Genomic DNA, 24,510 nt, shown 5'->3' with positions numbered 1-24,510 from the left:
TCCTTTTACTTTTTGCCAATTGTGTTTACAGCTCTTTTGAAAGATATGATTTTCCCACTTTGAATCATTTTGAATGTTTACTCAGGTGTAGTCGGTGTACCTCCCCACTACTACAATATATTCTGTGAGTATTGTTGGGAGTTATTTGTGGCGAACTGTGAGAGTTGCACACATGCAATGAAGAAAAGGAAAGAAAAAAAGACTGCTGTTATATAATAATTCATTTAGTGACAATAATTTTACATTAATTTTTTCATCTTTTTTATAGTCACCATTGTTACTGGCAGAACTTGTAGCTTGCTGCTCCATGTTCTTCTGCTACTATTTTTTGCATTCACTGTGTCAGTGTTATATAATCAGTATTATATGTGAAGGCTTTCCTTCCAAGCATTGTTTACAGTCAGTTCCAAGCTTTAGGTAGAAAGATCTGATTTGAAAGAAGGTGGCAAAGAGTGTTGCCATTGAGGAGCTGACGACAAAATGTTTTGCACACACTGCTTAAACTGCTTATAATCTGTAGCTAGAAGGCACAGTGCTATTACCAGAGTTGTACATCTTGATCTGCTTTGCAAAAGAGTTGTAAAAGTAATCATCCATCTTTCATCCCCATACCAATGAGTTCAAGTCATTCATCATCCGTTTCCTCAGCAATATACATTCGAGTATTCACTATGATTAGTAAGGTGACTGAGTGACTTTAAGTGTAATAAGGAAAATGTAATTCAACCAAGATGTTTCAAAATTTTAATATGCCTCATTCTATTTTTTTTTCTTCAGCAGCTGTTTCCTATTTCACATACATTTCAGAACATATCTAATTCCTACTCCGTAGTCTTATCACACTCAAATGTAATGTTATAACAAACTACTAAAAAGTTCAACTTCAATATTACAATATCAACAACACTTTTTTGTGATTTTGAAATAACTCTGTCAATTATTTTTATTAAATTCTTCACATATTCATTCCTTTTTTTCAAGCCATCATATTTTTCTGCCAATTGGGTGACATGTTTCTCATATGCAAGCAACACCACTGTTTTGACAGAAAAAAGGAATTTACTTTCTATGAAGAGTATGTAAAGAGTATAATTTAAAGTTACTACTAGGAAAAACTAAAGACATGTCTTTCAAGGATAAAGACCTCATAAGCACAAAACATTTAGGTGATAATGAAATATCAGTGAAAAATTTTAATTATTTAGGCTGTGATATTATGAATGAATATGACAAAGGATGTGGTAACGCACTAATAAAATTCAAAACCAGGGCCTGAAAAATTAAATATAGGAAGAGCATTACTGTTCTTGTTTTACAGAATGGAAATAATAAGGGAATGGAATTAATTTCGCATTAATGTGATTTCTTAATACTTGGGAAATGATGTAGTAGACTTAACAGAAATTGAAACAACAACATTAGGAATGCTTTAAACACATGTCCAAGTTGTATACATTGATATTATGAATAGTCTGTTATTAACAATCACAATCAGAATAAATCTGAAGGGAGAAGAAGTCAAGGAAGACTATGGAGAAGATGGATATGGCAACTGGAAAATGCTTAATGTTTGATATGTAGAAGAAGAAGAAGATGATGAAATGTAGTTGATTACAATATTAAACAAGTTGTAGAACCAAAAATGATACTTTTAGTTAATCTGAAGCTTTATTATCTTTCGTAACATGTATCCATCACACTTGTTACAGAAGTAACTTACTGCTTTCTGAGTAACCTTTGAGATGCATTAGTCAACACATTCCACACCACTAAAATGTAAACTGGGACTTCAGAAAGTAAGTTACACAGGTCATCTCATGCTAAGACAATTGCGCAGCACGAGTGGTACAAGGATAGAAGAGAGTATGTGTTCTGGGTTTCCTGCAGACACAGTTCTACTGTGGTGTACATAACAGGTGCATTACATTGTGGGAGTGAAATGGCATGGTAACTGGAAATGTACCCCAAACATTAAGTACACAGAGCACTATGATCCTTGTGCACAAAACATCAAAATGCACAAGTATTAACCATGAACAACTGACAGTATATGGACCTAATGCAATGTTGCATCCTTTCATAGTGAAATAGTGTCAACAATTTGATGAAGGCCTCACACAGGTGGTAATGTTGAATGATAAGGACAGCCATTCACATCACAGATAACAATGTCCAGGCAATCAAGGAACTCATGCACAGCAATCACAGATTTTCCGACTATGACATTTGCACAGTGGTACTTGAATGGCTTAGTGACCAAGAAATTAAACGACTGGTAGAACATACTGGTCATTGTTTACTGACACTTGGTGGCTGTGTTGAAAAATAGTGTCATGGATCTGTGTGACTATGAAGTGTAGTGCAGCATTCAAAAAAATTACCTGGGGTGCCATAATAATGCGTAATCCACTTTTTGAAGTCCTCTCATAAATACATTGAGTCACAAAATAACAGCTGAATGCACTGATGGTGGAATACCAACCTGTATTCTCAAACCTGAAGTAAAAGCAAGATTGCCGTCAGCACGAGGCACAGTCTGAGTGCGGAAGCCTCTGATAATAGTAGGAGCTCGAAGATCAAGAAGAACCCAGTTGTTGTCTGGTTCTACACTGTTCCCACACCATCCATCAGGATTATTCAAGCGGATCATCTGAAATGACAGGATAACATTAAATCATTATATTTTCCCATAACTTTTTGCTTTCATCACAAAAGGGACATCCACCCAGTGAAAAAATATTTTCTGTAATTTAATTGCAACTGGAAGTATTTGATTAGCTTATTTGCTGACATAATTTTTTATACATTACAGGTAAATAATGCTGCTAAATTCACAGAGCCAGTTAGATGTCTTGTATCTAGAAACATTTATTTCTGAAATGTAAGGTTAGTCCTACAACCCAAAATTACTATGTTAGTTTCATGTCGATACAAATTCTTAACAACTTACAGCCAATATATGAGATGTGGAAATGGAATCTGCTTAGGTGTAGTCAAACAGAACATCGATAAAACAAATAGAAAAATATGTCAGGCATTTAACTTTTTGAAGTAATGGTTCCTTTATCAGGAATAATATGTAAGATGGGAAACAAAGCCAATAAAAAAATCAAAGAAAAGGAGTGCAGGTAGTTTAGGATCTGGTTTATGAGTCAAGTGAGAAACAGATGGAGCTGACAAGAAACCAGATTTACTTCCATCTTCTAACAAGTAGGTGACTAGGTTATCATTGCATGAATAGTTGTATAAAAAGACATTAAGCACAGACTCCTGTTACATAAATCATGGGCAATAACAGTACAAGAACAAAAGGTAATATAAATATGTGTTCATTACTTCCACAATGCAAGAACTTCTGGTCTTATGATTATTTGATACTGAACGATCAATTTAATTTCTTACATTCTTATTATATCCTGGTTCGCTGCCTGATACAGTAATAGCTTCATCGGGGATTCCTCCAGTGGTAAGTCCCAAATCAGTGACAGGCCGGCATTCCAAGTTTGGTGAAAATCCTTTGCGACAGCGGCAATGGAATGATCCCGGAGTGTTGATACATTCACTTGATGCTAAATCACACTGACTGTTGGAGCATTCATTAACATCTGTAAAATGAAAAAAAAAAATATATATATATATATATATATATATATATATATATATATATATATATATATATATATATATATATAATATATATTAAGAAATGTTCATTAACTACCCCAACTATTTTCATAATTCTCTCCATGTATTAACTGTTCTTTGCAAATAATCAATATTTTTTTAATATTTCCCATGTCATGTTTCCCCATGCAAAGATACAAGGGAAATCCCAAAAGTAAGCTCTCCTATTTTTTGGGACGAAGAGAAACTGTTAATATGGTTTACATGTGCATGTAGGCTTTCCTGGTGTGTACTGCTAAAGATATCTTCTCAGGCTTCCATGTAGATGGCTGTCTTCAAATTCTGCCATTTTTTGATGAGTGTCATCTTCTTCACTAGAAGACGATGAGAATGATACTCACTGAAACACCAGAATGAGAATGTCTCTTATTGAAGCAACGCAGAATTTGAACGCAACCATCTGGAAGGAAGCCCAAGAAGATTTTATCTGTTAATATGGTAGTTGGGCACACTGTTGTGAGTGGCACAGCCTCCACTCCCAAATAAGCATCATCCTGCTTTGTTCAGACATTCAGTATTGTCTTGGCAGCTATTCAAAATGAAGTTCCTATTGAACGCTACTGCCAAGTGTGAAGTTAACATAGATATTTGATTTTTGGATGCAAAAGAGTTTACATTGGTTGAAATCCATTAGCAATTGATGGAAGTGTGTGGACAGTCATGCACGGATGTGGCATAGAAAGTTTACAGCTGGTTGTATTGAAACTCATGATGAAGCACGAAGTGGTAGGCTATCAATTTCCAATGAGACAGTCGCGAAGGTTGAGGAAACTGTGTAAAAATTGGAGGATCACTCTGGATGCTCTCTGCATTTTGGTTCCTGAAGTTTTCCGAAGCACCAGCCACAGGATTTTAACTGAAAAACTGCAATATTGGAAGGTGTGTGCAAGCTGGGTACCACATACGCAGGCAGAAGACCACAAAAGGCAACAAGTTGATTCTTCCTGCAAATTTATTTGCCCCCATGCAGATGAAAACAACGACTTCTCAGAGTCGACCGTCAAGGGTGACAAAACCAGGGCTGTGGGTGGTGGCATCCCTCTTTGGCCAAGATGCGGAAATTCAAACAAGCACAGTTTGCCAGTAAAGTCATGGACTGTGTTTTGGGACCGGAAAAGGGTACTGTTGATTGAATTTCTGCCTCCTGAGACAACAGTGAGCACTGACAGGTACTGTGAAACACTGAAAAAACCCAGAAGGGCTAATCAAAATCACAGTAGAGGAAAGTTGAGCAAGGGCATAAGCATTCTCCACAATAACAATGACCCACACATTGCCTGTGAAACTAATGATCTCTTGTAAAAATTTGGTTGGAACATCATCACCCACCCACCATACAGTCCGAACTTGGTACCGAGAAACTGCCACCTGTTTTTTGCGTTGAAGGAACATTTGTCTCCACAGTGGCTCTGCTCCAAAGACGAGGTGAGAACTGAGGTTCAACACTTCCTGAAGGACATGGCAGCGAGCCATTGTAAAATTGCCGCAGTGTTTACAAAACTGCATTGACCAAACTGGTGATTGTGTAGAAAAATAAATTATTTGTCATCCTTTACAATGATGTAACTGTTAAAGAAACATTTGTCTCCACAGTGGCTCTGCTCCAATGACGAGGTGAAAACTGAGGGTCAACACTACCCGAACGACATGGCAGCGAGCTGGTATCACCAGGCCATTGTAAAATTGCCACAGTGTTCACAAAAATGCATTGACCGAACTGGTGATTGTGTAGAAAAATAAATCATTTGTCATCCTTTAAAATGATGTAACTATTAGAGAAAATAAATGGTTGTTTGCGTATCTAAAAATACAGGAGACCTTATTTTTGGGATTGAACAAATCAATAAGGTCACATACAGTATAGAACTCTTACCTTCACAGGTTGGGGGATTCAAAAACTCCTGATTACTGCTGCATTGCATTATATTTGAACCTATCAACTTGTAGCCCTTGTGACACTGTACTCGAGCCTCATCTCCATAGTAATACTCCCTGGAGATGTCAGTTATAAATCCATTCTTTATAGAAGGAAAGTTATAACATCGAACACCTGCAACAAGTAGCATGTAGAATTGGAAGTGTTTTGCCTACAGTAAGAAGTCAGAAATATATTTAAAAAAGAAATTTAATTCAGATGTGTAAAACAAGAATCAATTTGACTGAGATGCATGATATTTAAACTGTATCTTACGTGAACATGTTGGTACATTTCCAGACCATGTTCCATTGCTCATACACAAAATAACAGGATGACCACTACGTGTGTAGCCAGGTTCACATTCATATCTAACAATAGTACCATAACTTCTACCGCCTCCATTTAGTATTGTTGTATTAGCGTGAGGAGACTCTGGCAAAGGTGCACACTGAGATGCTGTGAAGGGAAAAAAAATACAATTTTCAAAAGCTTCAGAATAGAGCGATTAACTTCATTTTAACCAGTTAATAATAATTTTGTAACTAGTTTGAAGGTAAATTTAGCATTTAAGCACATAATCCAATCATAGATATGAATATTACCTAAGCAAGTTGGCAATCGTTCCCATCGACCATCTGCCAAACAAGATATACGTTCTAGTGGCTGTCCTGAAGGAAATGCAAAGCCCGCATAACACTGATATGTTGCCTCTCCACGATAGGTAACATTTGTGGCACCAATAGAAAATCCATTATCTATCTGTGGCACAGGACCACAATAAACCTCTGAAAATCAAGATAAAAATATACTGAGAATCATGACAAGATTCTAAAACACTATACGTTTCTTATATACACTTTATCAGTTCACAAAATGTAAAATGAAATCATCCTATAAAAACGTCCAATTCCTTTGAGCAAAACAAAAATACATTGGTACAAAGTGAATACAATATTCTTGTGTTTGCTTTCCTATTACCTGCAAAAAAATCCTGCTGAGGCATTAATTACTCAATTACAGAACTTAATTTTAAGTTAATTTATAATAATGTTTTCCATCTCTAATATAACTTATTTCATTTTTACCCTAATTTCCAGGCTCCATTAGATAATCCCTTTGTTACTTAGATCGATGTGATCCCTTGCAAAACTTGAACTTAAATTTTTTTGCAATATTTGATTTTTTTTTAATTTTAATTTTCAAAATTACCTTGACATGGTGGGATGTAGTCAACAGACCAGTTTCCACCAAGCATACACTGTGTTGTGATACGTGAACGTCCAGTGGCAAATTCCTGACCCACAGGACAGGTGAATGTCACCTGTGTGCCAAATGCTGTATCTCTGCTCGAAGCTAAGGCACCTAAACCTGGCTGAAGAATTGGGCAATCTGCAAAAGAATACATACATTAGAAATTTTTATTCTCCTATCACTGCAATTTCAATAATTCTGAATTCTAATTCTAATAAATTATTGTTCACTACACATTGACAGCAATGCGTGATTAAAAACACAAAGAAAAACTGCAATGACTTACTGGTAATCAGGAGCCAAGAGATATGAAATTAGTGTTATATCCTAACTTTCATCCATTTGATTCTTGCATCAGAGCAGACATTTAACAAAAATACCACAGAATAATTTCTGTGCTTTCTTTACCTGCAGAAAATGTAGCTTTCCAACCCAAACTGTTATGCAAAGCATCAGTCACAAATCTAACCAACATTTCTCCGCTGGATGCAGTTAGTGTAATGCGAGGTACAGCATTTGCTGTGAAACCATTGCCAGGATGCAATCGCAGGCCACTAATGCTTGAACCATCAAACACCTGGTTGAAGCAAATGTAACACATTAGTATCTCACAAATATACTACCTCTGACACAATTTCACAAATAAGTTAATCGAGAAAGTAAAACAGTACAAACACTATATTAACAAGTTTTTATTTTCCATGTAAGTGACACAGCCTCAAATTAGCTCACATATGTAACTGAAATCTGTTTTCTGAAGAGAATCAGAGGGCATATGATGTGTGCTGCTACCATCTGTACTTCGTGTGCAAATAAAACATACCTCTGCAAGAATTCTTTTTTATATTTGGCAATAAGCTTCCATTATTATTAAAAGGTATGGACAGGTTTATGTCAAAAGAACTTTTATCAAGCTTTGCATACCAGTAGCAGCGAAGAATTTACTTATTCACCAATCCCTTCTAATATTTTTCATTTGATTCCTGGTAATGTGCTTAACCAAAAAGTTACCAGTTTTACAGCTGAATGATACATCCTTGTCAAAGACAAAAATTCTCATCAAAAGAAAAACAATTAAAGATGGGCCATGAATGTTATTTTAACATTGGCTGTGGAATTCAATAACAGTGCATCATTCATATTTAAGAACATTTGCAAGGAGAGCATAACAGTCAAGTTTCAATGGTTTTTGAGTACTGACCTTTTAAAGCAGATCAAGGTCAGTATAGAACAGGTATCTGTATTTAAAATATTCAACCTATTTCTGCCAACTAGATGAAGAATGTGAAATATTCTATGCCTAGAACAATTTATGTGTCTCACAAAGAAGAATTCACAGCTTTTCTCTATGCTGTCTCTTCAAAACTCTTTCCAGTCTGTATTCATGCTGGTTTTTATTAAAGTAAAACAAAGGGAAATGTTCAAAGTTCTGCACTAAATGATTTTGGTTTTCTACGTTGAAATATTCATTGGCTACATTGGAAAGAAAGCTACTCATGTAGCAAAACAGAACTTAAAGCATTTACTTCTTTTCCTCGAGAACTTATTTCATTTCAGTTGTGCAGGTCATTACAATTTGATGTTCATGAAAAAGCATGTTTTTTGTTATATTTTTTGTTCGTAGATTTGTTTTGTAGATTTTGTATTAGTGTATGTCTGATCAAATCATCCTTTCTGTTGATAGTTGAATTATTTTCCTCACTTTCAAATACGTTTTTGTAATTTTTCTGACATCCGCAAAATCCCTGTACTGAAGGAAACATTCTGAAGCACTAAAGCAACAGTTATTAGAGGTTCACTGGAAAATATTTTATGCAATGTAATTACAGAACAATAATATATCTGAGAAAAACAGTCCCTTTTTATTTTCAGGGAAAAGTGAGTTGAAATTTAAGCTTCAATAAAATAAAATATAATAAATAACAGCGTAACTAACCTGCACAAAATCAGACTGATGCACAGTAAAATTCTCAAATTTTAGAGAAAGTGGGCCACCACCCGGTTTTTTCAATTTGAACAAGCATTCTTGATTGCTAGGATAATTTGTAATTCCAAATGCAGGCGAAGATATTGTGCCATTTTCAGCTATAAGTGTTGCTTTGCATCCTAAAAATGATTAATAAAATTAGTGATTCCAAGAAAAAACTAAGACTTCTGACACATAAAATGTTACACCATACTATTCACAGAAACACTAATCCAGCCAGTTACTGGAGAAAGTACAGTTCAACATGGACTTGAAACCACCAACAGCTTTACATTTTCAGTGCACATGAGAGTTTGGTGTAGAGGTGAGAGCTCTATTAAATGGACCATGGGATGTAGTGGGTGAAGGAGAGGGTAACCTTATATATGCAAGCTAATGCATACCCAAAATTACATCACGTGATACTGCCTTATGAATAATGCTTTTTATAGAGCTCAGAAATAGTTATGTCTAGAACAAAGAAGAAGAAAGAAAATTACCTTGTGAGTAATTAATTTTAAACCCTCTCCTGGAGTCTCCAAGACTTGTTTTAAAGTACAGATATAACTTGTTTTCTGTTGATACTATGACTGGTGGATTGTCTTCTTTGGAACCAGTTAGCCTCTCTATAAGCTGACTTTTAGGACTGTCACCATTTCTAATTAGAATATAATCACGTTCAACTTCCAAGTCCAAATCTTCTATCTGAAAAGGCATAACAAATGTTGTATGTTAAGTACTAACAAATGATTATCCAAGTTCACTTTGGAATTTGAAGAAAACAAGTACATAAAAATATTTCTGAAATGGTTACGTAATGACAATTGAAAATTCATGTTTACTGGAACTTGAACCTGAATTTCTTGATTATCACGGGCAGTCAGGTCAGTTAATAGGCCATCTGAGCCCACTTCCACCCCTCACTCTAAACTTTCATTGCCTGTGATGTTTCCTCCTATGTTTTTCAATCATTACTGCCACAGGCTCTCACATGGGATGTCTGGGAAGAGCACCTCAGTGCATTTAATTTGATTTCAAAGATATTTTGATCTACTTTGCACTTTGTAATGATGCATTTTGTTTGTTTATTAAAACAGTATACTCATGATTAGCTAAAATATTATGACATTTGTACATGTTTACATGCAAATATGTTAACCTCAATGTAACAAGTGTTTTTTTTATTTGTCCTATTCTTCAAATATCTTTCTTTTTCAGTGTTTGATTGTTAAAAGTTCCTTTATGTACATAGACTGAAGCGACAAGTGAAAATTTGTAGCAAGGCCAGGAATCACTGCCGGGTCTCCAGCTTACTAGGCAGATGCGTTAAGTCACTAAGCCACTTTGGCACAGCGGTTCACACAACTGCACGTATTACCCTGGTGATACTCCCTCTTCAGTCCAAATTCTCACTGTTGCCCCAGTCCACTTTAAATTCCCCCTTACGCACAAACAGAAATGCCAGGGCTCTCCATGTTCTGAAACAGCACCTCAGCATCGAATGTAAATGGGAGAGCCAGCCTGAAACTGTGGTGTAGCTACTTACACAAATGAAATGACACAATTTCAGAGACTTTACTGGTCTCGTACAGATATGAATTTGGATTGAGGAGGGAGACATGCCAGGGTAATCCACGCAGTTGTGTGAACCACTGTGCTGAGGTGGTTAATGCACCTGCCAAGTAAGCAGGAGAACTGGGTTCAATTCCCGACCTTCGTACAAATTTTCACTTGCCGCTTCAGTCCGTATACATAAAATCATATCTGTGTGAGACCAGTAAAGTCTCTGAAATTGTCATTTCATTTGTAAAAGTTACTTTTTCATAAATAAGATTTATTAATCATACCTTCATTTCAGCTTTATTTATGAGAGCGTACTCAAAACTAACATAAAAAAAACTTCCATCATCAATTTTATAAGCATTAAGAATAAGCGTAAGCCTAGCAGTATTTCCAAATATGTTATTCCCATATAGTTACAATGAAGTAATGGTATAGCAAAGATAGTCCATCTATCCACGGGAATAGGTATAATAATATGCTTTGACAAAGTTATGTATTTATTGTGAATATATGGGAATCATATACACAAAATGATGTTTTGCTATTTCCTATGCTAATGCTTATCTAATTTATGATGTTGTCTTTTGCAGGAATAAGCAGTAATGAATTAATTTAAAACTAAGATGCATTTAATAAATCTCAGGAAAACTATAGAAATAGACCAGATTTTAAGAATTTACATGTTACTATTAGTGTTAGTTTAAAGTTTGCATACAAACTAATGAATTCGAAGTTTTAGCATGATAATAAATACTGTTAACTTAATTGCATTTTGTGTTCTAAACAGGTATTCAAGCCTCAGTATTAAAAATACAACCAACAACTGCTGAAGCATGGATTTTTTAAATTTTTTTATTGATATTACATTTTGCTTGCCTTCAAAATACAGTATGTGGCTGTCTTTTTAAATACTGTATTGAACAGCATTAATTTTCAAAATACATACTGACAAACATTTTTTGTATCTTATTAGGTCATGTTTCACAATTAAAAATTTTGCTTCATCAAAAATGAAATAAGTTACCTCAAGTGTTATAACACGTCCCATCTGTGTTGTAATAATGTATAGGCATTCAAGGCCACCAGGATAATCTTGAGGATAACCAGGAGATGTCAGAGCTTGCGGTTGATTTGTTGCACGTACTGTTCCCCCACATGTTTGCGGTTCAGTCTTCCATGACGCCCTGCAAACAGTTGCCACAGTTTTTTAAATGGCAGTTCAAATTAATGGTTCAGAGATGATTATTCTGTAGTATTTGTAAATACTACCTGAATCCTTTTTTCTCCACTGAAGCATCAGTGCTGAACTTAATTATCATGAAATTTGATGCAGACACAAACAATTTGCTGCTGAGCTCCATTTTTCCAGACAATGTTGCAAGATTGACAGCATTATCTTCTGTGCGTCCACCAACAAGTATTTGTACTGTATCCAATGATTTCTCTGTCTCAAAATCTTGAAACTACAGAAACATAAAAAGGAAACAATTTTAACTTCCACAATAATTTCCAAACCAACAAACAATACGATAATTTATGTTTGTGCTGAAATATATTCCATTCCCTTTAATAATTTCAATTAATACTCAAATGTTATACTTATTTAAATAATGGTTGTTACTCTCACAGTAGAAACTAAAACAATGACACAGGCTGAAAATGTGCTGCTTATAGAAAAATAACACATACACGAATTTGTCCACAGTAGAATATTTATTGATTGTCAAACAAATCACCTGCAGTAGGATATTGTGTCCTTGTGGACCTTCCAGAGTCCACTTGCAGTCAGAAAGGGGCTCATATTTCTGTGGGTAATTGGGACTCTCAACAACATCCCCACTGCTTGCCATATAGAAATGACAGTTTGATGGACAATCAAGCTCATCTGACCAGTCCCCACAGTCATTTTGCTTGTCACAACGGAAAGCAGAATTAATGCATCGTCCATTTGAGCAATGATATGAACCTGTGATCAGAAATTTGTGCTTAGCTCATTACGCATTTCGGCATAATCTATTAGGCACTACAAGATTAAGTCTTCATATTACTGTTAATATAATGTTTTTAATGGGTTACAATACACCATCTCTATAAATACATTTCTTATATTATAATTCCTAATAAATTGAAGTACTTGTGTTTGAAGTGTTGAAAACAATGATAACTATTTTAGTTTTTGACCAATGCTTTCAGAAGGAAGCACACTAATAGCATCAGCAGTTTATCTCATAAAACAAACATCCAAATAAATTACTTACAAAGAAAAAATAATATACAGTTGAAAGTGGTATCTTACTGTACTTTATGGTTAGATTATTACGACCATCAACTGAACTCTTAAACTGAAAATCTCATACCTGCAGGGCAAGCTGTTGCTCTGCACAGGAAAGGGAGGAGTGATCCACATGTTGTCAATTCCCATGACTGATATTCATCATTTATCTTCACAGCTACACATTCACCATCCTCAGGAGATGGTTGATTTAATGCCCAAAATCCTACAATTAATAATTGCCATTTAGTTGTAATAGCTCAACAGGGTAAAACAAACCAGAAATTATATTGAAAGATATAAATTCACTTTTAATGTTATCCACACATAATTCCACATATTTGATACTGTGATTGATAGTGTCTGTTGCCAAACAACACCACTAATCTACTTGCAGTGCATCACCTTCCTAACCAGAGAAACTGTCATACGTCTCTGATCAAGCAGAATTATCTGAACAACAAATCAACTGCACTTATGAAAAACTGACCTGCATATTGTGAGACCAGCAACCCTGCAGCAGACTCAAGTGTATTTGTACGGAGATCATCAAGGGCAGCAAGTCCCAGCCAGTATTGATGACTACTGTGATCTCCTGGCTGAAGGCTCCGCAATGCTACACTTGCTGTATAGTTATTTTCAGCGTAAGATTCCACCAGCACGAGGTCACTGCCGTACCTGTTCCACAAGAAAAAGGAAAATTTAATATCTTGAACACTTGTAAGTAAAAATTTGTAGACTTACATGAAACAAGGAAATGCAGAATTAGGACCATGTAGCTTCTTTGTCTGTTGATCTTAAATTATTTAATTATTACATAAAAACACTAGAACAAAATAGATGTCGCACAAAATATGTGGTACATAATTATTATTACCATGACTACTGTGATATACAGTGAGTGGAAAAAATATGGACACACTGAGAAAACACTACATTACCATGTCTAATAAAGTGTAGGAAACCTGTTGGCATTCAAAACAGCTTCCAGTCACCTTGAAACATTTAAATGCAGATCCTATATGGTATAGCACTTTATGTCCTAAGTGGTTTATACCATCATTCCTGCAAAACAGTGGCATACTCAGGTAACTATAATGTTGGTGAATAGCAATCACACACACTTTTCTCAAAGGTAGAAGACAAACAGTCAATAATATTGAGATCTGGTGACTCTGGTGGCCAGGGGATATTCGACAATTCAACCTTGTGCTCACAAAACCAGTCTTGCATGACACAAGCTTTATATAAAGTGGCCCTGCCATCTTGAAGTAGAGCATCATTACTGGGGAACAAACACCGTATTGTAGGACACACCTGATCAGCCAAAATGGTCACATAATCCTAATTCTTGGCAGTAATGTGACCTTGCAGAGTAACCATGGGGCCCATGGAAACCATGATATGGCTGCCCATATCATCACTGAACCCACTCTTTGAACATAAACTCTGTCAGAAGTTGGAAATAGTATGCAACAAAACTCGTCTGACCAAATGACTTTCTTCCGTTGCTCTAAGTCCAGGTTTAATGGCTTTGGCACCACATTTCACAGGCATCTGCATCACTAATGAGTGGTTTTGGAATTCCAGCTTGCCTTGCAATGCGTGCTGCTTATGGAGCTCCCTTCATGTTGTCTTGGTGCTGACTAGATTTGCGAGTGAAACACTCAGTTCTGAAGTGAGTTTTGCAGCTGTTGTTCTCTTATTTTTCATCACAATCCTCTTCAATGACCATCTGTCATGACCACTAAACAAACACTTTCATCCATAGTTTGACTTAGAGCAGCTGATGTTTTTCCTCTTTCCCTGTATGTGGTATCAATCTTTAATACTGTGCCTCTTGAAACACCAAACACTTTGTTAACCTTGGTTATGGAACCACCTGCCATATGAGCACCAGCAATTTGCCCATGTTCAGATTCACTTAGCTCCGACATAAGGTGCTCACCCATAGCTACACAGACACTGTTCTGATCATGACTGACACTTGCAATGTATTGAATACACTACACAAGCGGCGTTCGTTCCTGGTGAAATACGGCAGCCCATCCTGCAGACTTCACCTACATCTACATGGATACTCTGCAAATCACATTTAAGTGCCTGGCAGAGGGTTAATCAAACTTGGCTAGCATCATGTTCAAGCATGTATGTGTCACAATGTTTCCATATTTTTGTCCTGTCCCCTGTATCATTGCCGCAAAATAAAAGTACAAGTGGTATGAAAACTGTAACCGATATATTTAAAATGGATCACAATGACTCAGTTGTGTATTGCTTCACATTGTAATTCTCCAATGAAAATTAATCTTCATTGAACCACTTCTAAAAATAATTTAACATGTCTTAAAAATTGTTATAAATAACATAATGTTGCAAATATTTTTAATATGACCTCCTGTTGATATGAAAATTTGTGAGTCATGTGACCAAGAGTTAAACCAGTGCTTTTTCAAAGCAGACAGGTTGTTGCAACAACAGATACCATTTGTCAATACCACATACAGAAATGCATATTTCAATAAAGGTATTGTAAACGATAAATAAAGATAATATGTATGATAACTGGTGTGCCGATGTACAAAAATCGCATGAAAAAACTATCTGTGATAAGTGCATTTGTAATTACAAACTTCCTCTATTATCAATAAATGAGAATCTACTTTTAATAGATATGTTGATATTATTATAATTTTGGTTGTTATATTTAATATTCGTCTTACTATTATCATTAAACAAATTCTTATTTGGATGTGTTCATAGCAAAGCAACTCAGGTAATCATACGCAACTTTAGCATTTGGTGTTTATAAAGCTGATCAAAGCATCTAACAGTTAGTTTATTCATAACATCATTTAACTATTTTGATAAACATGTGCATCCCAAAAATTCATTCAGCATAATTACATTTCATTCCATCAGTGTGTGCATAATATAGATAAAGTCCTAATGATGTAGTTGAAAATTACATTGGAATGTATTGTGCCATATGTATAAATTGAAAGATCATATCGATAGTCCTTTCCGTGGGTGTGGCAATGGTATTTGATAATTAGAAAAACATCTTTCACAAGACATTTTGCATTTACAGTTTTGCTAGTCCTGAAATTTACACATTAGGCAAATCAAAACATGATAATAATCTTATTTACCTCCTGCAGAGCTCAACAGCTTTCTCCCAAGAATGTGGAATACTAAAGAATTTGTAACAATGCAGACCTCGCAGTTCCCATCCTGAAATATAAAATCAAGAAACATTTGTAGAGATGTAAATTACCATAAAAGTAACAATGAAATAATGCTTGCTCTCTGAATAGCTCTTCCTGATAATGATAACAATGATTCATATATAATATTCTGGGTTAATTAAATGTGGATACAATTTTTTTGAAAAAAAAAAAAACAGTTTTAGATTTGTGATGTACTGCCAAAAACTTCATGCAAATGACTATAATGCTGACTGAACATGGAAAATTCCCATCAATTACATACTGATAGGTCAAAAGACAATTTTAAAAAAATCACACATTACATCTTGTGAAAACTGGGACCATGGGAAGGTCACAAAAACATTATTGCATAATATATATACATATATATAAAAGTAAATCCTTCTGTGAAATACAATATTTTCTCATAACTTCCACTGTCAACAAGAAACAGGGTATAAATCTTCTGACTTTATGGCTAAGCTTATCAACAAACCACAACTGACTTGTAATGTGACCTGCTGACTATGGATGAATGGATAAAACTTGGGATTAAAGTATATTGTGCAAAGAAGAGAGCTCCTAATTCAGGACCAAATGTAGTCAATGAGTTGAAACTCCATTACCACCAGTACTGTAAAATACCTCAGCATGTTGTTATAAAAGTGAAACACATACACTATGTTCCAGAATAAAACACTCTAAGAGTAAAGCAACAACAATGTGGAACATCGTTAAACAGGAAAAAATAAAAATAAGAATCCAAATGAAATTTAGCTCCCAGAAAGCAGCCCTCGCAGAAATTGTGACACATTCAAACTATTCACCACCAACTTCAATATCACTTCCTTTTATTAACAGCAACACTGCACACAATAATAAACAACAAAATAAAAACACACTAGATTTAGTTGTGTAGACACTGCAGACACTGACAGACATTAGTTTAAAAAATATGCAACCCCTCAGAACATCATAACATACATCAGCTCATTGAAAACTAGTAATTCTGTAAGCTGTGATAGCGTTTTGAGCTGAATAATAAAATTTTATGTCAACTTTAAAGAAACTACCCTTAATCTATCTTTTTAATTATAAAAAAAAACCTGAAGACTTAATTATACTGTAGCAACATCTACATATAAAACTGGTGACAAAAAACTGTTTTCTAGACACATTTCACTCCATTTATTTTTTTGAGAAAGCTATCTATGATACAATACCTACTCATTTTTCTGGACATAACTTATTAACTGCCCTTTAGTTTGGACTTCATACAGGAATCTCTACATAGAAAGGAATACAAGACCTTTCAAATGAAGACCTGGCGGAGATAGAGAAGAAAACTTATTGTGTTTGTATATACCACAGATGTAGCCTTTGACTGCGTATACAACATAAACTTGGCAAATGTAAGTGTAATTGCATTAATGACACCCTTTTTGCTTCAGTTAGTCATGTCCTTTGACCGGGTAGCTCTCAAAATTCTACCTGGCAGACTTACTTGTAATGGCATTGATGGCACTCCTGTTGCATGAATGAGTCTTACCTTCGTAAAAGAAAGCACGCAGTCTCACTGACAGAGGGTGTCAGCCTCATGAAACTACCCTCAGAATAGGAAGGCATTACATGAGGGATACTGGCCCACTCTTACTCTTAATCTACATACCATAAATCATTCTCCAGTGACTTGTATGAGTACAAAGCCTCATAGGCAATTTTCTAAACAAATGAGTACACGTACATTCAGTTTACAGTCCAGGGCATCTGATTATTATTGGTGATGTGGGTATTTTTATGAGTTTATAACTTGTGCAAAGTATGGTGTGGTGATGTGCCTCCAGTGTTGTCCACCTAGCAAGACAGGACAACAAATGCCAAAACATGGGTCCTAGCCACTACGAGCCAAGCTGGTAGAAGCCTTGCTATACACACTTCAGCATAATGACAATACAACATAAATAGTTTAGTGGACTTACTGGAAAAATGAAAATGTGGCTTTCATGTTAATACTGGTGGGAGCTCTTGGTAAATTAATAATCCAGTGGAATATTAAAAATTTGCAGAGGCTGGGAAGAAGAAGACTAAAGTTTCACATCTGAGTCAGAATAAGGAATCAGATTCATTAAAAAAACTGCAGATGCACAGTGTTGTTAATTCTATCTTAAAAATGGAGGATTACCTTCAGAGTATGGTACAATAAACCTTAATCCTCACAATACTTAAAGAATGGTTCAAATAAAGAAATTTTTGCTGAAGACACAAGCATATTAATCAAGGGTACAAATCAGCCTTACATGACAAAGCTCAGATGATAGATGAGTAGTCCTACAGATAGTTCACAGCAAGTGTCTAAGTCTCAGCATCACTACGATTTTTATTATACAACTTCAAACAAGCAAGTCTGTTAGGATCAGAATTAGATATAAGTAATCGGTCCCTAAATGAAACACTGTGTATAAAATTTCTGGTGAATCAACAAACAGATAAATCAGTCAAGAAGGTAAGAATAATTTCAGTGTATTTTGCCCTCAGATGTATATTTCGCAATATTGACCTAAAGATAAGAATATTGACTATTTTCACTATCTGTTTTTTTACGGAATTATGTGATAGGGCAGTGTACATAAAGTAAACAGAGTGTTTATGCAGCAGTAATGAACAGTTAAGAATATTGTCCAAAGTAGTTAACCATAAACCCTTCAGGATCTTGGCATTCTTACAATCACTTCCCCTTACATTTACTCCTTAATGGTTTTCGCTAAAATGTTATCTACACAATCACAATGAAAGACACAAAATTAATTTTCAATTTCTGTCAGTAAACCTTGAAAAAATATAATATATGCTGTTCAGAACTTGTAAAAGGTTTCTTGCTAGTAGATGCCTAAAACAAGATGAGAAGCTGAAAGAAGATGTTGACAGTGTTAAATTCTTGGTATTACAGCTTGATAGTAAATTTAACTGGCAGGAGAATACCACAGAACTATTGAAGCTCCTACATAAATCTCTGTCTGCTACGCAAATGTTGTCAGACATAGGTGACATAAAAATGAAAGAGCTAGTGTACTATGCTTACTTTCATTCCACAATATCATGTGCGATTATTTTCTGGGGTAACTCATTGAGCCAAACTAAAGTTTCCCGAGCTCAAAAATGTGCAATATGAATTATTTGTGGTGTGAACTCAAGAACGAGCTGCTGAAGGCTGTTTAAGGGACTTAGCGTATTAACTACTGCTTTCCAACACATTTTTTCATTAATGAAAATTATCATCAAAAATATATATCTTCTTTTTCAAACCAACAGCTCAGTTAGTGGAATTAATACTAGCAATAAGAATAAAATCCACAAAGATCTAAAGCCACTTACTCTGTTTCAGAAATACAATTTTCAATACCATGCCAGCTTGAGAAGAGTCTAAAGAACTTATTGGTGGCCAACTCCTCCTACTCCACTGATGAATTTCTTAGCAGATCTGACTTATGTATTTTATTAATAGTATCATTATAACGTGAATATTGCATACAATTTGACTTCTGTATGAAGTTTTTGGAGTAATGCTATCATTGTAAATAAGCACTATATATACACCTAAGTGTATTGACAATTTAATATTTGGTGACAAGTTCTATGCCCTTTTAAATGTAAATATGCTCAAGTTGTTGTTGTTGCTTTCTTTTCTTTTCGTCCCCCCCCCCCCCCCCCCCACACACACCTGCAATTCAATTTCACATCCACAAGGCCAATTTCATTTGCGATCTGTGAAAGGTACATTATGATAACTGTTGATATTTTGTACATATTTGTTGTGTATTCTTTTTTTCTGACATATTCCGCATCTCAGAGGATCTCTTCACTATGGGACAATTGGAATGAGAAGAACACCTAATTTAATCTAATCTAGTCTAATCTTCAGGTAGACATTGCCTACATGTCTAGGGTTCTGAGTGGTGTCAGTACACTGGCGCACATCTCCCAAGATATTCAACAAAATTCCGTATAACATAGAACAAAAATTTGAAAGCCCAACCATATCACAAGCAAATTAAAAGCATTCTTCATTATTATATGTATGAACAACTATTTTCTTTGAAAAATACCTACGTAATCACACACAGAGCAACCAACAGGAGAGAAACAACAGCTATTTAATAGAACTCACGAAACATTAGCTTTTTTTTAAAAAAAAATAGCTGCTTTCTTTCTAATTTCTTAATTTAAATTTAGCTGACAAGCTGCACTAAGCATTGACGTTATAGTTTCGGGGAGAACAGGGATAGTTGAGCCACATTTTCATTCAGACACCTTTCTGCTACATGCTAAAATAAAACTAAAACTGTGATGATAAATCTTGCATTTTCCCATTAAATTATATATTTCAAAACATGAATTCGGAAATACGTAGTTGCAAAGAAATTGCTTACAGAAAGGCTTTACTTGCTATTTTGTCTAAAACTGACATGGTGAGACCTTGGCTGTGTACAATTAATGTAGGTCCACAAGTACATCATCCGTGTCACTCTGATTATTAAGCGCCATAGATGTGCTCATGCTTTTTTTTAAATAATTGTCAGATAATATGTTAGATGAAGTGTTAAATTACGCACGTAACATTTTCTGACACGTCGAACTTCGTGCGTTGTGACAGCTTTTGTTTACGAGTATGGGGAGGCGCTGAACACATTGTTGTCTGCTAATTATGGTTGGCTATAGTATGGTTGGCTGCGCCGAAAAAGCTGTCAGCACCGACCTATACGTTCGAAGGAGTTACTTCCGTCAGCTACCGCGCCCTAACTCTGAAAAAGTAATTAGAGATTTGTTTGTAAGATACTCAATCCAGGTACGGTAGTAAAAATACTTGAGCTGGAAAGAAAGACATTTAAACCACCATTCGGTTCTCAAAATTTTTGTTTATGACTTAAAATCTTATATAACTTTATAATCTTATAATGCTAAAACTTAAGCTCAAGAAAAAAGGAAGTCTTTCATAACCAATTACGAAAGTGAAACTAATCACACAATCGTTTAAGGTACTGATGATAGGAAGTTGAAGAATCATCTCTATTTGATCTTCATCAACAACAGTGGCTTCTTCAATTGGACGCTATTTATTTAGTTTGCAGTTCTTTTTCGTCTTTTCTCGCCTATATAACAACTTTTCCAACAAACTGCTTAACACTTTATTCCCCTCTAATTTTACAAACAACCAATTATTGATACTTGGCTTCCTGTCCACAAGTACATCATCCGTGTCACTCTGATTATTAAGCGCCATAGATGTGCTCATGCTTTTTTTTAAATAATTGTCAGATAATATGTTAGATGAAGTGTTAAATTACGCACGTAACATTTTCTGACACGTCGAACTTCGTGCGTTGTGACAGCTTTTGTTTACGAGTATGGGGAGGCGCTGAACACATTGTTGTCTGCTAATTATGGTTGGCTATAGTATGGTTGGCTGCGCCGAAAAAGCTGTCAGCATCGACCTATACGTTCGAAGGAGTTACTTCCGTCAGCTACCGCGCCCTAACTCTGAAAAAGTAATTAGAGATTTGAATAGCAAAGTTTCACACAGATGTGAAATGTTTGCAACCAGTGAAGATGAAACATAACATTTTCATGATAAAATGAAAGGCAGCATGAACGCCGATAGGGCAACAGTCCTACAGAACAACTGCAATACGCTACAGTACTTGTGCATTAATTCATTTTGTATATGACATCTTTGGGCCACGTTATTTCAACTGTCTTGCTTTACGCGTTCTGTTGTTTGCCCAGTGCTCCGGCATTCGTTCTTGCTGTTGCTCTCTCCTCTCCTGGGTCCAAGGCTTTCCTGTTTTTAGTTTTGGTTATCAAGGATGACCCCCATTTCTTTACGATCTTTGTCCACCTGTGTGACCCAGGCCCATTTTGTTTTCTTCTCCTGAAAGTAGGTGATCATACGATTGCTAAGTCTTCCAGGGCTCATTCGGGTCATATGTCCATAAAACACAATCCTTCTTTTCCGGATGGTATAGGTTATCTTCTCTATGTGGGAATACAGTTCATGATTGTGACGTCTTCTACATTCCCCATTCTCTTTGGCGGGACCCATGATCTTTCTCAAAACTTTCCTTTTTCGATTAGGCCTTTTTTTTCATTACTAGGCATTCAGAAGTGTACAAGACCTCCGGACGGATAACACTGAAGTAATGCCTTAACTTTGCCTTGAACGATACTGATCTTTTGTTGCAGATGTTTTTGGTTAAATGATGTACTTGTGCATAATATAATTGTCGGTATGAGTGTAACAAAAAAAGAAAACCTTCTCTAGTTTTCATTGCCACTGATAATCTGTTCGCTCCAGTTCGAACAAAGTAACAACAACAGTCCAGTCGACTTTGCTTCTTTTGATCACAACCTGTCGAGTGCCGATTCCAATAATTAAGACTGTCGCGCAAACACAGTGTTAGATATTCATTCTTCACAAATACCTCTCCTCCATAAACACCGTTCAGCAGTTGCATAATGGATAGCTCATTGTCGTGCTTCTCTTAACTTGCGTTAAAGGAAGGTTATTTTCGCCTCCTGAACACTCCAGTAAATAAATTACGGCCAAAACGAGCTTTTTTAGCCAGTAGGTAACAGATTTTTCAGCAAATTCAAAACAGACGTGTATTCATTCATTCCGTTTAATTTACTTCAAAAGTTAATACTTTGGGAACTCATGGTTTACATTATGCTGCAATTCTTCTGCGTATAGCAGTCATTAATGCATCCTTCGAGTGCAAAAATGTTACACGTTTTTAACGTTTCCTAAAGGAGCCAATGGAAAGAGGAAAAATCCCCGAAACAATAAGAAATGGATGTTTGGATTCGATCAAATGAAGGAATCGTTGGGAACACGCGTTTCTCAAGCGGTCATAATCTGGTCATTGGGAACTAAGAGTCAACTAAATCCGTCCATGACACGGACATTAATGAGTTGTTTCCAGTCAGTTCTTTGTCACTAAACTTAAAAAAAAGAAAACACACTCTACGCAGCTCAGAACTTTTAAGAGATTTCCCACCAGTGTAAGCCTCAAAAAAAAAAAAAAAAAAAAAAAAAAAAAAAAAAAAAAAAAAAAAAAAAAGCGCATCTCTAAGGAATTATCCACATCGGGCAGAAGTCGGTAGATGTAATGTACATGTAGAGACAAACAAATGATTATAATTTCAGAAAAATTAGATGATTTATTCAGGAGGACATGAGAAAGAGCTTCACAAATTAAGCAAGTCAATAACGCGTTGGTCCACCTCTGCACCTTGTGAAAGCAGTTATTCGGCTTGGCACTGACTCAGTTGTTGGCTGTAGTCCAGAGAGATATCACACCAAATTCCGTCCAATTGGCGCGTCAGAATCCCTAGATGATTGGAGAGCCCTGCCCATAATGCACCAAACGTTCTCAGTTGGGGAGAGATCCGGCGACCCTGCTGGCCAAGGTAGGGTTTGATGACGATGATGAAGTCCCATACTTCTTGACAGAGCCTAGGGGACGATGCGGGAGACCCGCATCGCTGTACTAGGCAAGGTTCTAGCGGAGGTGGTTTGCCATTGCCTTCCTCCGACCGTAATGGTGATGAATGATGATGATGAAGACGACACAACAACAGCCAGTCATCTCGAGGCAGGCGAAAATCCCTGACCCTGCCGGGAATCGAAACCGCAAGAACGAAGACAAGCAGTAGAAGCTCTCGCCGTGTGTAGACGTGCATTATCCTGCTGAAATTGAAGTCCGGGCTGGCTTGCCTTGAAGAGCAACAAAACGGCGCGTAGAATATCATCGGTATACCGCTGTGCTGTAAATATGCCGCGGATGACGACCAAAGAGGTACTGCTATGAAAAGAAATGTCACCCCAGACCATGACTACTGGTTGTCGGGCCGTATGGAGGGCGACGGTCAGGTTGATATCCCACCACCGGCCGTGTCGTCTCCAGATACGTCTTCGGCCTGGAATGTCATTCACTGGAGTAGAATTTTCTTGAGTGAGTAGTTGACAGATGTGAAAATTACCAAACTATCAGTTTAATAAGTCACAGCTGCAAAATACCAACGCGAATTCTTTACAGATGAATTGAAAAACAGGTAGAAGCTGACCTCAGGAAAGATCAGTTTGGATTCCGTAGAAATGTTGGAACACGTGAGGCAATACTGACCTTACGACTTATCTTAGAAGAAAGATTAAGGAAAGGCAAACCTACGTTTCTAGCATTTGTAGACTTGGAGAAAGCTTTTGACAATGTTGACTGGAATACTCTTTTTCAAATTCTGAAGGTGGCAGGGGTGAAATATAGGGAGCGAAAGGCTATTTACAATTTGTATAGAAACCAGATGGCAGTTATAAGAGTCGAGGGGCATGAAAGGGAAGCAGTGATTGGGAAGGGAGTGAGACAGGGTTGTAGCCTCTCCCCGATGTTATTCAATCTGTATATTGAGTAAGCAGTAAAGGAAACAATTCGGAGTAGGTATTAAAATCCATGGAGAAGAAATAAAAACTTTGAGGTTCGCCAATGACATTGTAATTCTGTCAGAGACAGCAAAGGACTTGGAACAGCAGTTGAACGGAATGGACAGTGTCTTGAAAGGAGGATATAAGATTAACATCAACAAAAGCAAAACGAGG

At 36.1% G+C, this 24,510-nt stretch overlaps 1 protein-coding gene across 1 annotated transcript in view; it reads right to left on the bottom strand.

Moving 5' to 3' along the window:
• Positions 1-24,510, bottom strand: part of LOC124777314 (sushi, von Willebrand factor type A, EGF and pentraxin domain-containing protein 1) — a 154,213-nt gene that overhangs the window by 98,570 nt on the left and 31,133 nt on the right. Inside the window, exons 3-17 of the mRNA XM_047252670.1 lie at positions 15,807-15,888; positions 13,145-13,332; positions 12,740-12,880; positions 12,119-12,348; positions 11,652-11,845; positions 11,407-11,566; positions 9,320-9,524; positions 8,790-8,959; positions 7,262-7,430; positions 6,812-6,991; positions 6,205-6,387; positions 5,876-6,058; positions 5,558-5,734; positions 3,403-3,605; positions 2,483-2,650 (exon numbers count right to left, since the gene is read on the bottom strand). Of these exons, the coding sequence (XP_047108626.1) occupies positions 2,483-2,650; positions 3,403-3,605; positions 5,558-5,734; positions 5,876-6,058; positions 6,205-6,387; positions 6,812-6,991; positions 7,262-7,430; positions 8,790-8,959; positions 9,320-9,524; positions 11,407-11,566; positions 11,652-11,845; positions 12,119-12,348; positions 12,740-12,880; positions 13,145-13,332; positions 15,807-15,888 (2,633 nt within the window). The remainder of the gene's footprint in view (positions 1-2,482; positions 2,651-3,402; positions 3,606-5,557; positions 5,735-5,875; positions 6,059-6,204; positions 6,388-6,811; positions 6,992-7,261; positions 7,431-8,789; positions 8,960-9,319; positions 9,525-11,406; positions 11,567-11,651; positions 11,846-12,118; positions 12,349-12,739; positions 12,881-13,144; positions 13,333-15,806; positions 15,889-24,510) is intronic.

The sequence above is a fragment of the Schistocerca piceifrons genome, chromosome 2, assembly GCF_021461385.2.
Source record: "Schistocerca piceifrons isolate TAMUIC-IGC-003096 chromosome 2, iqSchPice1.1, whole genome shotgun sequence".
NCBI lineage: Eukaryota > Metazoa > Arthropoda > Insecta > Orthoptera > Acrididae > Schistocerca > Schistocerca piceifrons.
This window is presented reverse-complemented; position numbering and strand designations above follow the sequence as displayed.